The sequence below is a fragment of the Thunnus thynnus genome, chromosome 8, assembly GCF_963924715.1.
Source record: "Thunnus thynnus chromosome 8, fThuThy2.1, whole genome shotgun sequence".
NCBI classification, from domain to species: Eukaryota; Metazoa; Chordata; class Actinopteri; order Scombriformes; family Scombridae; genus Thunnus; species Thunnus thynnus.
In genome coordinates this window covers 12,014,874-12,029,693 of record NC_089524.1, presented here as the reverse complement: position 1 = coordinate 12,029,693, position 14,820 = coordinate 12,014,874, and the positions used below count along the sequence as shown (strand labels likewise).

The following is a 14,820-nucleotide window of genomic DNA, read 5'->3' as shown; positions in this document are numbered from 1 at the left end:
GAATCCAGGGGTTTTCCTAAAAGTGAAATTAGTAGGCACTATAGGTAATTGGTATTTATTGTATTGGCAGTTTGGTTGTTCTGAACATTTCATGTAAAATCACCATTTGCCTTGTATGCTAACTAAATGCAATAAAGCTTTCAAATTTCTTTTTGACATGTGCTTGGAGCTCTTACCTGCTTTTAATGGGTAATTTGCATCTCCCATCCAATTATTCAAACAAATCTGAGACACAACGTGTTTTTATTGTACGCGTATCCTACAGGGCATCACTTGCTTTGCCAAGAAATACAGTAATACAAAAGAACACACACGTGGTAACATTTGTGTGAGGCACAAGAAACACACAAGAGACACCGCAGCAGTTTCAGACTTGCAGCTTCAGACCAGTTGTGTCTTTTGTAAAGAAGAAGCCACTTTCGAAAGTCAGGCTGTGTTTGTGAGTCTTTACAAAGTTGTAAATACCAGTGTTAAACAAGTTTAACACTACTTTTAAATATTTTAGAGGGCATTTTTAAGCTTTTATTATAGCAACAGTCGAGAGCAGACAGGGAATAAGGGGGGGGGGATGGGGAGGTGACGCACATCAATCTGCTGCCAGAATCAAACCGCAGATGTTGCGGTTATCTAGCATGTATCTTAACCTGTAAACTACCAGTTCACGCTTTCACTTTTTTTTTTTTTTTTACCAAGAACGTAATCCAGACTAATAACAAGAACACTCGTTGACATACAGAGATGTCCATCTGAACACAAATACCTCATAAATATGATATTGTCATCTGATATTTCCTTACTTTCCAAGCCAATAAGGACTGTCTGACTGCACCATTAAATAAATGACTGCGTAACTGTTAATTATGGGGATACCAATGACTAAAAAGAATAAACAGTGTTCTTGGGTGTCATTGAGGGGAAAACCTACATATTTATTGTTATAATAGTAAACTCTGAACAAATCAGTATTCCTCCAGACAGTTAAAACTTGGCCTCACTTGTCTGATGGTCAAGTGCATGAGAAGACTACACATTGAGCCCAGGTTATAGATGTGAAACAAATGATAAAATTTTGTTTTACAGTTACAAGCTAAATTATTTTTCATCATTTAGTATCCAGCAGAGGCTGGTGTGATACCATGGTCCATTTTCATCAATTTTTATTATATTGGTTCATAAGGGTCATACAAACATAAAATGTTATAGCTCACACATATAAAACATGGTTAAAAAAAAGACATAACATAAACCACAACATACACCTGCAAACTCCACCTGTAACAATAATTGTCTGGAGGTGAAATCTACATGCTGCTGCTTTTACTTTACTTTTCTTTAGGTGGCGTTGATTAGCATGTGTAAAACTCTTCATTGAAATATTAACAGGCAACATGATCACAACAGAAATAAAGCAGAAAATAAAGTACAAGTTAAAATAATGTAAAAGCCATGCTATACAAGTAGATTTAAAAGTGTGATTTTATAATACTTGCGTATTCTGCCAGTTGAACACTGGTAATGTTAATAGCAAATGCTTGATCCAGTTTTGACTTTAGCATAGCACATTGAAGCTGTTACAAGCCATTAATGATCGAAGATGCCTTTAAGTGTGGTCAGGATCTAATGCTTTGTGTTATATGATTTTATTAGTCTTAGTCTGTCCAAACTTGATTGGATTAAAATGTCAATGAGAATAGGACTGTTCCAGTTGTTGCAAAACGCACATTAAAACAATAAAAAATATCTGTATAATTTAAAAAAGACAAATTTAACAAAAACACAATCAGTTTAAGCAAATAGAGCAGAGTTAAGCAAGCCAGTATCAATTCTAAGCACACTGAGTGCCATTGTTCACAGGTTAAAATGCCGACTATTGAACTTACTGAAGAACTCAGTAAGAGTAAATGATGATTTGGTAGGCCGCTCTGTCAGGCCTGCGTTCATCAACGATCTTCTTAATGATGTCATTAAGATTCAGGTGCATTAGCATAAACTACAACAGAAAAGAAGAAAAACAGGAAATACTGCAACTTAGTGTGGGTACTCAAACTGCAGTGCACTTCATACTTACTACATAAAAAGGTTTTGTCTAAGTGACTTTAAAACTACAAGTTATATTAAAAGCTATTGTAATACTGTACACAATACAGAATTCCTGATGATCTTCCTACCATTAACAAGTGACCTAACCTAACCTAACCATAACCTAACAGCTAAAAAAACATCAGTCATTTGCAGCTGCTGAAAGTAATTGCTGTTTGCTACCTACTCTAAGACTAATGTAGGAAGAACAGGACAACTAAAGTTTACTCACTGCCTGTTGACTCAAGCATCACATCTTCATTCAAATCCCTGTGGAGAATATATATAATGAAGTTTGGCTTCAGAGAAATGCATATAATTTTGTATCCTGCTGTATATAGTGCATATTCATGTTGCTACATACAGAATGGGTAAACCATATATTTCATTTTTCACCTCTGTCTTTATCAATTTGATTAAAGAATTGAGTTCAGCTGGAACAACAATAACTCTCCTCTACAGGAAATTAAAACTCATTACAACTATAAAACTGGCCAGAGGCAACATTACAGTCACACTGATGCAGGAGATAAGATGCAAAATGATCCTTACTGGGAATTTCTGAGTTTCTTCATGTGGATCTTGTAGACGACACAAAACACGGCCACAGATATGAGGATGATCATGATGTGGACCAGAAGACGAATGACAAATTTGTCGCTGTCTGTAAAATGATGGTTATAACAGAAATATATCAAAGGGGTGGCATTTATGTCAAAGATTAAAATGTGCAGAAATTGACATGTATGGTTAGTCTGAATGAAATGTTTTATCTGAGCAACTTGTGACATTAATTAAGACCACACGTACAGGAAGTGTCAACACGTTCTGTCTTGGTTTTACTGTAAAGGTATCCGTTGAAAGCAACCACCTGAAAAGACAGAGCATCCCTTTAGCTTAGGAATTATGGAACTCATATAAGTATGAGGAATAAACTGAACAACACTGTTAAATGAAAAGTAGGATTATACAAACCTCCACGTCGTAGGTCGTAGAGTAGCTTAGATCTTCAAATGTAAAATGACAGTCCCTTTTAGGTTGCATCATCTTCTGAATGACACCATTATATCTAAGAGTTGCACTGTATAGCTCCTTAGGCCCACGGAAATCTTCCACACCACAGATTACTTCAATCTTATTATGCTCTGGAACACGTATGTCAAACTTGAAAAAATCGTCTGGTACTGTAAGAGAGTGAAAAAAACAACAACATATTTTCCTTTAGATGCAACACTTTATGCTTATTCACAGTTTAAGTGATTGTTGAGTTTAAAATACCAGCAGTTTTAACACTGATTAAGCTCATTAGTGTTACTGTGTTGATTATCTTGGGCATCAGTATTTCCTTTAAACGATTAATTAATGACTGAATTTTGAAATGGAGTTGCAAAATTATTTTAAAACAGCTTTCAAAATTTTACTTTTTGTTATTCCATTTATCCCACACAGCTGTTATGTGTTGGCCGGAGCTGTGTTAGGAGTCTGGCTAATCAGAGTGCCTGAAACTCAGTGGGGTTGTCAGACTGTCATGGTCACAGGTTGTCATTTATCCTACTGACTGGTTGTCGAATGTGAAGAAGGTCAGTCTTAATATGAGCCTGTCAGAGGGCAGAAGCCAAAAACGGAGGAAAAGTAGAGAAGATGGAGAGAGGAAGAGGAAGGTTTGGATGTGTGTGTGATGTATAAAATACATTTTCTTATATAATATACAATATACTATATATTGGTATTATTATTAGTATTGATATTGCTATCAGGGAATGAAATGTTGTTTGATTATAAGTATTTATCACCATTTAATTAAAATAAGACAGGACAAGTAATGATATAAAGTACATCATTCCTAATTATCATTATTATTATGATAAAAAGTAAGATAAATTGTATTTATAATTATGATTACTATCCTTTTCTTAAATAATAACTAAATAATTCATTACAGTAAATTTTGTGTTGAGTTAATGTCCAAAATTGACATGATTCATTTAGAAACCATATTAAGCATAATTTAATGTAGCTGTAGTTCAATACGTGATGTCAGTTTTCTCCCCAAATATTCACAGTTTCAGTGCTGTTGTTAAAACTGTTACTTTTACTGGCTCGTGGTCATCTTAACTTAATATTCAACTATGAACATTATATAATAAATAGCCTTTTTAGCCTTTTGAACTAAATATAACTTTATATAAGTGTTGACTGTAATATTTCCCAAAGACAGTTTGCTGTTTACTTACCTCCAGGCTTAGTTTTCTCTGTAACTTTAGTTGGTACGGCAACCTTCTTGTTGTTGTAGATGGGTTGGACTTCACAGGTGTAATCGGTGAATGGTTTCAGTCCAGAAACATTACATGCTCCTCCAGGTTTCTGTTTGTTAACTGTAGATGTAACAGTTTAGTTTTCATTAGCTGCTTTTGGTGTCCGATTTAATAACAACAGGAACATATAAAGAGATGTAAAAAGACTGAACCTATAGTGAAGAAACATTTGTTGAGCTATCATTAACTGACAAGAATATAGATATCTAAATCATCAATGTGTCCCTGTGACTGTAGATCACTGACTGGTCCTGCAAGGTAACACTTTTGTATACACTATGTACTACATGGCTGACAGACAGAGAATCAACTAATATCACACTTTCTAAAAACTATTTCAAATAAATAACCAGCAAATCATATGAAGTGCAACAATTTTAGCTGTGATCACAATTTTTCATCATGTTGTTCTATGGAAAAAAGGTAATTAAACTCTTTCATCTCAATATTATTTATGTATCGTATTTAATGGATTTTATTTTTTATTAATAACTTATACCAAAGTGTGACTTGTCGTTTCATCTCAGCTTATTTACACCTATTATCCCTCAATGTGCTACAATGTGAGCACAGAAGAAAAAATGATATACTTGAGGCCAATGGAAGTTTTAAATGTCTTCATTGTATATCTCACTTGTCATATAAATTAATCTGCAAGACTCCAAAATATACATTGATCTAAAATGGAAAAGATTTTTGAAATTTTACTTACGTGTTGCATGTTTCTTGTCCGATGTTGAACCCACAGGATGACAACTGCAGTCATATGAAAGCCCATCAAGTTCGGGGACCTCTTGACATTTCTGACTGGTTGTTGTCCAGCTCAACTCAATGGAGGTATTGGTTGAGTCCCTTTGTGTTGCTATATTAAGATCTGTTGAAACACATCACACATCTTTAACACTGAACTGAGTAATCTGGTCTTTAGTATCTTAGATTACAAGCTATCATTGCAACAACATACCACAGTCAATCCTGACATGGATAGCAGTTGTGTTTTTAATGGTGACATTGTCTTTCTTGATCTGACCAGTACAGGTGTAGTCTGTGAAAGGCTCCAGCTCAGACACATTCTTGGGATTATTGTCAGAATCTGGGGAGACAGAAGGGTGACAACATTTCTCAATCAACTAATATTTGTACCTCAGAACTTGTGGTCAGTTTTAAACAGTTTAGATTTAGACATTCAAAGCAAAAACCAATATTCTATTCAAAACTGATTCACAGAGCTCACAAAGCAATACCTCACCACCACTTTTCTCTCATACAAGAAGACACAATTTATGTCACTACAGTTATTAGAAAAATATGTTTTTCTACTCCTGCAAAAATTACTTCACTTTACATCTTCATCTCTTTTACACTATGAGTACAAAACAATGGAAATGCAGATTTGAATCATCATCTTTATCCATGTAAATCTATTTATAATGTTGCTGACAAACAAAGTCTCTCTACTTTGAGTCTGACCACTTACCAGAACAAATGTAATCAATGTTGAGATCAATGCAGTTTGGAGGTAAATTTGCTTCTATTTTTGCAGGAAGTTCAGTGGGAAGAGTCACATTTATTTCAATTGGATTTAAAAATTCAACTGAAAAAGAGAAAAAAGCACATATAAAACATGATGAAAGAAGGTCTACATAACATGCATTTAAAAATGCAGGTAGACTGTATTATACATACCAGCACTGATGTGTTGGATGTGGTTAAAGGAAGACTTCACACACTTTTCTTGAGTGAAGGTTGTCGTCAAATTTGTGCAAATGTCATCATAACCAGGTCTGATACAGAAAGTTTTATTGTCACTTGGGCATCGCTTGGCTTCAATATTATTTGCTGTTATTTGCACAGAGCGGATGTTCCAGTCACTCTTGTAACAAAGATATCCAGGGGGGCAGCTGCTAAGTTTAATGTCACTTTCAGCTGAAATACAGAAGTGATGCACAAATGTCTCTCTCATTTTCACTCATTTCTGAAGTTAAAAGAAAAATACAATACAACAGTATGAATTATTTTTACTCACCCATTTTCTCTGTCGTCACTGTAGTTTTACTATCACTGTGGTCACAGAGTATTTCTGTGCCAGCATAGTGAAATGTCACATTATGCTCATAGACAGTACAGGGCTTCAGGTGTCTGATATTATGTGTTGTTATGTTTGGATTGGAGTGCTGAGCAGGGTATTTGATGCCAGTCTCATTTTGGCCTTCTTCTTTAACATTCACGGTGTAGGTGCCAAGGGGAGAGTTTATGAAGTTGATCTGGAAGCCAAACTTGATAGGTGTAACAGTGTAAGAACCTGCACAAACAATACACAGTAAAACCTTTTAGTAAGATGAACCACCTGCCATTTATTTTAACCTTGTTCATATAGTGGAAAATGTTCCTGTGTATGCCGAGCATCATTCTGTACACTCCACTTTCAACATAGTCATTGTAAAGTAAGAGAGAAATACAAACATTAAAACAACATTAGATGGATTATCTTTTAAAGTGATACTCACACTGGGGAGGGGCTGGTGCAGGGCGTGGAGGACACATTCAAAAGAAATTAGAAAGGAATAAAAAATACAAAAAACATTAACATTTAGTTAAACAACACAAGTAATTTAAAAAGCACACTAAAGGTAAAGTATGTGCCTTTAGCTTATAGAGTATTTGTAACCTCTTATTACAATCCTATATAAATGAGAAAATTCCAACTTTTGGTCGTAGTAGTCACTGTGGTGGTGGACTGGGTGATTGGAGGTGAGGTCGGAGTTAGAGTGCTAATTGCCTGAGAGACTGTTTGGTTGCTGATTGAAGTGGTTGTGGGTGTGGTCTCATTTGAGGTGGTTGCAATATTGACATTGGCTGGAGGACGGAGATCATGGAGGTCACATTCTGGCAGAAATACTCTATTTTGCAACAGCCTTACCTGACATGATGCCTTACTTCCATTTCAGGAAAATATCATGCCAAATGCAATGCTAATGTGGCAAACAAAACTGTAAACTGAGGCTGAATACATTACCAGCAGATGCAGTGGTTGGAATGGTCTGAATTGACAAGGTGAGTGAAGGTGTGTTGGCAGCTGCAGGCGTGTCTGAAGTCACGGCAGGAGTTGCCGTGGTGCGTGGAGTTGAGGAGGTGGAAGTTGGGCTGACTACTGAAGATGAGTTCAAATTTGTGGTAGTGCGTGCAGGTGAGAGGGTTGAAACAACATCTACATTCCAAGAATACGAAAAATCAGGACAGACACAATATCACAATAACATCTCCTACATTACTGAAGATGTTTCATGTAGCAGTTTGCTTCTCATGGTGTTAAACTATTTCATTTGTTATTGCTTCTTGTCTAACTTTCCTCATTAATGTCAACTGCACATTTGTCTTAAAATTAAAAAGGTAAGAAATGATAAAAAACAAACAAACAGTAGCCCTGAGGAGCAGAGGAGGTAAGACAGAGTTAAGTAGGACTATGAAGCTAGAATAGTGGAACTAGCACTTAGTTTTGTATTAGATGTAGAAGAAAAAAACCTTTGGACCTACCCTGTAATGCAGTTTCTATTTGCATAGTAAAATAATTAGGCAGAAGTTCAACCAAGATGGCCAATTCAGCCCAGAACTTCTTACACACACATATCATTTCTCCATAGACTGAACACCCATTTCATAAATGTTTTTCGAAACACAAATAAAAACAAACACAAATAAAAACAAAAAACAAACAATAATGACCAATAGAGGTTAACATGAGCAACAAACTCTTGGCAAACAAACCAAAAAATACTACATGTCTGAAAAGGAGCAGGTGGAAGTTAATAATTTCCTGCCATTTCACTTTGAGTATTAAAGGTTATTCAGGGTTTTTGGCTAAATTATTTAGCATCATAAATATATTTAAGACTGGTGGTCTCTCCTGGTTGAACTTCTGCTTTTGCTGTCATCTACAGTAGCATCTGTCCCCTCCCCTAATAAGTAATGTGAGATGGACACCAGTTTGACTGATATCAGAGGCTCATTATATTGATGAAGGTGCAAACAAGATGCACAATAGTGTTGGGCCGTGGCTACGAGTTTGGCTATCAGCAATAATAGTATATATAATAGTATATATATATATATATATATATATATATATATATATATATATATGCACATGTGGAGTTAGATGTGTTTTGGGGGTTTTTTTTGTTTTTTTTTTGGTGTTAAACCTTCCTTAATTTTGGCAGCTATGACGGTTTCCCAGAACTTGGGTATCCACTTTTTGTGCAAAGGGTACATAATGTCTATTGAAGGCTGTGTTCATTTCACATAGTTTTGGACATGATGCTGGCTTTGTATGAGGGGCAGATAGGGACATTATTCAGAATTACCATGCATATACATGTACTTTTCCTCTCACATACACATCAGCATCATGTTAAGCGAGGATTACTGTACTGTCAGCCAGTTCAGTTTGTGACATTATGTGTGACAACTTCATTCAAGTGAAAGTCCTGTATTCAAAACGTAACATTTTACTTGTATGTGTGTGAGGTTTTCAGTATAGTATGTGAATTAATTTGGTTTCATATGTGTATGCGAAAGGAACATTTTCAGTTGTGCATTTGAGCACATTTTACTAGTATTTGTGAAAGCTTTTCAGTGGTTTCTATGAGAGCTTTTCAGTTGTGTATGTAAGCGTGTAATTTTTCAGTTGTTTGTGTGAGAGTGTCAGTCAGTCAGTTGTGTATGTAAAAGCATTTCACTTGTATGCGTGTGTGGTTAGCACATTTACTAGTATGTGTGAAAGCTTTTCAACAGTTTTCATGAGAGCGTTTCAGTTGTGTATGTAAGCGTATAAGTTTTCAGTTGTTTATGTGAGAGTGTTTCAGTTGTGTATGTAAAAGCATTTCACTTGTATATGTGTGTTGTTTTCAGTATACTATGTGAATGATTTTAGTTTCATATGTGTATGTGAGATGAAAAGTACATGTAAATGCATGGAAATTCTGAATAATGTCCCTAATGGCCCCTCATAGCTTTGGTGCTACTGTGAACATGAAGACATGAGACAGTGAAAAGTGAACTTGAGGTAGAAGGAAGCTGAGGTGAAGGTATGGCACATGCTAAAGCCCAGCTGATAGTAGAAGATATTATAAACATTAGAATTACAACTGAATGTTATATGTTAGGAAAATGTATTTGTGGTCACTCACCTGATGAAGTTTGACCTAGAATAACAAAAGAGAAAGATATTTACACACTTGTAATGAAGGGGTGTATACGACTACTATACAGAATAACATAAATATACACACATCACAAACAGGGTTTGTTTTATTAAAACATCCATTTCCATCTAAACTTGCTGTAGCTTTGCAGTGATATCAGTGGAGGTGTATGAGGTACAGGACAGAGGATAAGGTTCGCACCAAAGAAACAAGCATACCGTAGGGTTTTTTTTCTATTTTTTCCATTTGAATGAATACAGAATGAAGCAATATAACTAAATATAATGTGCAGAAACATTATGTGCGTATGTACGATCACAGGGGACATTTTGCGGTACATACTGGCTTTGGCGTTGCTGTGACAATTAAACAGCATAAAGCAAAAAGTGAGCGGATTAATTGAGTATTAGCCTAGGCTAATGTACATTAGCTTAGCGTGTTGTGTATATGTGTGAGGCAAAATGTGTGACATGGTCAAAATAATACAAAAAAAAGCCTATAAAATTTATTAAGTCACAATCTTATTGCAAATATTAACACTTAAACAACTGTCCCAATTTAGCGGAAATTCTTGTCCCATTTTACGAAACGCTGTTTGATAAAATGGGACGTTGCTTCAAGCGCTTATTCACAAATAAACAATGTGTATTTGGCAAATATGTCTATTATAATTAAAAGACTTCCTAAAACACTTCATCATAATACAGTTCTGCAAATTGTTAAATAGTCTGTTTTTGGTTTAGCACCCTTATTATGCAAAAGTACAATTCAGTATGTCACAGCACTTACTGAGCGATTTGCCTGACCTGATGACCTTGAAGGTTTTGCCACACACTTCCTGGGTACCACAGACCAATCAAAATGATTGTTTTATGTTAAGTAGTATTGTAGCAACAATTCAATGACCTTTTCAGTGATTGGCTGCTAATATGTAAAGAGCAGAGTGCCTCAAAACTTATATGTCCCATTATACCTGATGTCCCAAATTACCTGACATCACCCTATGCTTAGAAAAATAGAATATGTGAACAATAGAAATAAAACAAAGGAAAGCATATGAACAATAAAATATGTAAAAGATAAGAATAAAATATAGAAGAGTGACAGAGTTTGCATCTCTTATATCCTTTGGCAGGGAATTACATAGTTTTGGTGCAAAGTTAAAAAAAAAGGTGAGCTGTGGACTTATTTGTGTGATTGTTTGTATTTTTTAAAAAACGGCAGCAGAGAATCTAAGAAGCCTTGAAGGATTATAAAATGACAAAGAATTAGTGACGTAGGCCGATCCCAAACCATTAAGAGCCCTGTAAACAAGTAAAAGAACTTTAAAATCAATCCTAAAAGACACTGGGAGCCAGCGCAGGTTAGCATAAACTGGGGTGATATGTTCTCTCTTCCTTGTTCTAGTTAAAAGCCCGGCAGCAGAGTTCTGATTTATTTGAAGTTTATCAATGGATTATTGACCGGTCAAAAGAGCATTACAGTAGTCTAATTTACTTGAAATAAACCCATGAACAAGTTTTTTGGCATCTTGTTGAGATAGGAACAGCCTTTCCTTTACAATATCTCTTAAATGAAAGAAAGCTCCTTTGGTCACCTTCTTTATGTGGGATTTAAAATTCAAGTCTAAGTGTAGGCTAATGTCCAGGCTCATGACTTCTAATTTAATGGGTCAGTGCATTTATTAAAGGCTGGTGAGTCTTCAACAGTTACCAAGGTCTACATCGATTGCATTCCTTGTAAATATGTAATGATAAAACAGATACTCTGTTGAAAAAATATGTTCCCATTGTGGACACTTTTACAACACCTTAGAAGAATACAAAAGGCATGTGTTTTGTTACTGATACTATTTAATCTGTCCTATCCTTCAGCACCTTATATTTTATTTGAAATAATAAATAAGGTTACTTACAGTCAGCCACACCAATGATCCCAGCACAGAGCAGCAGGATCTTGATAATACAGGGACCTGCCATATCTAGGACTTACAGTGTGTGAATGTATGTTTGGGTGGGGGACCCAGATCATCAAGAGCACCAGGTTGAGCAACATGCACATAATCACAATAGTCATCTATACAAAGGAAGTCATGTGACAACATTTCCCCTTTCAAGATGACACAGCAATCGTCCCACATTCATTTTAAAAAATTATTCACTTTACAACTGTGAGAAGTTAATTCTCACAGCGAAGTCGCCTTTTCAATACCAGAACAAACAAAGCCAGGGGTACTTCTTCTGCATCCTTGTCATTTTTTCCATTTCTTTTAAATGTTAAAACAAAATGTTTTTTAGGATTTACTTAAAAAAATCATTAAACATCATTTTCTTTTAATTAAGAAATTTTACAAAATTATATTAACATTATATTAAGTCAAATTTGCAATAATTTCAATGACCATACAAGAACATATAGACCTACAGTATAACTCCTAAAAAGCTCTGAATACACTGCCTGACCAAAAGTACGTGGACGACTAAACATTTTCTCCACATGTGATAGTGACCAATGATTGTGATACCATGGACATTAATCTTCTGCTATAACAGCCTCCACACCTCTGGTTTAAGTCTTCCCATCAGATTTTGAAACCTGACAGCAATGATTTGCTCCCACTGATATTAGGCAATTTAAGCTTACAATTGGTGTTCCATTTCATTCCGAAGATTTTTGAAAAGTCACTCAGGTCCACATATCATTTCATTTATAAGTCTTTTAAGTATAGATTTTAATACGGCCTGATACCCAATTGTATGGCCTTTTCTGCAGAGAACCTGCTGAAGCCCTCACAGCCCTCCAGGACACTGATTGTCACCTAAAAAACACAAGGAATTAAATCACACACTTTTTCCATGCATCATTAGGTCACAAATCAACTGGTATTCAGATTTTGACACATTCTTCATTAACTTATGTTACAACTTTGAACAAACATGAACTTTGACCTTTCCAGATATGCAGCTCCAAACCTGCCTAGCCTGGCTCGTAGCTGGTAACTAGCTTTGTAATAGTCCAGACGAACTCTGCAATGAAGAATAGCAGGAGAGCCGTTGACACGTTTTAGGAACAGAGTCTTTATTTCTCTTAAACGACAGCAAACATATTACACAGCCTCTCAATAACGTTTATGTTGTGCCCTGAGCTTTACTTTATTTTGAGCTTATTGCTGACCACGGTAACATGTTGTCATATGACTTCTTGTATATGGTTGATCACCATGGTTGACCATTGTGATTGTCATCCACCATGTTGCTGCAGGCATGTGCGTCTCAAGATCATGGATGTATTATAAGCACTGGATTCTGGACTAGATGGCACCTGCTCAGTCCTATGAAAGTTGCTCAGTGGCGCATGAAGCCAAAAATCGGCTTCCTGCTGTACAGAAATTACCCAGATGTTGCTCATACTTCCTGATTGTTGGGTCCATAAAGCATGTGCACTTGAGACTTCTGCTGGCTGAGCCAACTAACTTCCAGTTGGCTCTCCTTTCACTTGAATGGGGAAAAAATGATTTGTGTGGCTCTTCTAGACTTACCAAATGTTATTGGACAGAATGAATCAAATTCTGATAGTTAAACAAGTCATTTTGCGGGGGTTTGAGACACTCAAAAATTTTATTTAATGTTTTACAGACACTCCTTTTATATTGTGTGCGGGAAAAATGCTTTTTGGGCCAATGTGCATCACGTGACGGACCAGGAAGTTGCAATTACATGGTTTGGCCGCTATGTCAAATTGGCTTCACAGCCTGGCCAAACATCAACTACCACAACTTCACGCTGAAGCCAATGAGGAAGTATCTTAAACTGCAATGCCACCAAGGACCACCAGATGCTGGATACAGCTGACTCCCATTCGAAAAGTGTCAACTCTCTCTTGAAATACTAAGTCAATAATTTTTTTCAACAAGTCATGATGGTCTCAATCCTTAAATTCTGGCCATCTAATAAGTGTGCTGGTGGACCTTTTGGAAATTATTGTTCCGTTTATAAGATCTGAAGATGTATAGTAGCTTTGATGTCTGTCCTGTGGGTGTTGATTGACAGTTGGCTCACCTGCTGCTCTCCCCGGCTCCAGGAATCACACTGAGCCGGACTATAGTCACAATATTTCAGTAAGTTTAATATTACTTGATAACGATACCTACTGTGTTAGCATAATTTAGCTAAAGTAGCTAATGTTAGCCCAGGTGTTTGCCGCTCTGTGTTTCTGATGTAGCAGGGCATGTTTCCAGAGCGCAAAACACACCGTGCTCCTTATTTGGAAGGTCCTGGCTCCAAATAGAATAGGTGGCGCCAACCTTAAGCTGCAAAACCGGCTTCAAACCAGCTCCAATGCAAACCAATGGGTGACGTCACACCTCGCTACGTACATCTTTATGTTTACACAATCTATGGGCCCAGTGCGCTTCCTGGGTGCTTTACGGGTGCTTTACCAAGATAAGATATTCACATGTCAATAAAGAAGTTATACTTCCTTGTTTTAAAGGATGATAGGACATAAACTAAGTCAAATTTTGTAATACTTCCCTTCTCCCTAAGTCTCCTTAAATAACAAGAAGTTGTTTCATCAAAATACCACATCCTCATCTCTTCTGTGTGAAAACCTAAAACCTCACTAAAAAACCGATAAACATTTGCAGCGATAAAAGGAAGACACCAAGTCTGTCCGTAACTGTCTGTTCCTCAGTACTAGCCTTAATGTGAAGTACCTTCATCTTCAGATGTAGCTTTTGGTTTATCGGGCTTTTAGACACATGCTCACTGCACTGTTCACTGACTTCATTTGTTGTTGTTTTTTTAATCTTGACCCTCCCCAGAGCTACAAATATTTTTCATTGAGACTCCCTGAGTGACTGGGGGAAAATGCATGACCCTCCCGCCACCATAAATAGCCATATTTTATTATATTCACACCAAAGGTAGGTAGTATAGGAGAAAATAAAAAGCAAAGGCTGACCTTTTCCAACCATTACGTGACTCTTAAAACTTCTGAACCCCTTCCCTCATCGAAAAAAAAGCAAACTACCAGCCCAACTTACTGTGTCCTCCCCTATAGTACTGTAAAAGTTACCTATGACGACTCCAGCTCTGAAACAAAAATAAGAGGCTAACTTAGTCTAACCAATGCAAACAGCACGGAGGGAGTGAGAGATATCACCAAAACAGACAGATAATTTCTTGAGCCAAGTGCAAATCCTCCTTACAAGTAATCACATCATC

The 14,820-nt window shown here is 36.3% G+C and overlaps 1 protein-coding gene across 1 annotated transcript; it reads right to left on the bottom strand.

Moving 5' to 3' along the window:
• Positions 1–1,140: 1,140 nt before the first annotated feature.
• LOC137187560 (receptor-type tyrosine-protein phosphatase C-like) lies at positions 1,141–7,030 on the bottom strand. Its single transcript, XM_067596534.1, has 12 exons — positions 6,902–7,030; positions 6,421–6,696; positions 6,081–6,320; positions 5,872–5,988; positions 5,359–5,487; positions 5,107–5,268; positions 4,314–4,454; positions 3,055–3,263; positions 2,890–2,950; positions 2,632–2,743; positions 2,312–2,349; positions 1,141–1,990 (listed from the first exon to the last, which is right to left on the bottom strand). The coding sequence occupies exons 1-12, from the start codon at positions 6,936–6,938 to the stop codon at positions 1,965–1,967; spliced, it is 1,548 nt and encodes a 515-aa protein (XP_067452635.1). The 5' UTR covers positions 6,939–7,030; the 3' UTR covers positions 1,141–1,964.
• Positions 7,031–14,820: the final 7,790 nt, after the last annotated feature.

Excerpts from the sequence above, each read along its gene's own strand:
- LOC137187560 (XM_067596534.1), bottom strand. The coding sequence starts at position 6,938 with ATGTGTCCTCCACGCCCTGCACCAGCCCCTCCCCAGT. Across the intron at positions 6,697-6,901 it reads TGCACCAGCCCCTCCCCAGT|GTTCTTACACTGTTACACCT; the intron begins GTGAGTATCACT and ends TTGTTTGTGCAG. Across the intron at positions 2,951-3,054 it reads CTACGACCTACGACGTGGAG|GTGGTTGCTTTCAACGGATA; the intron begins GTTTGTATAATC and ends CTGTCTTTTCAG.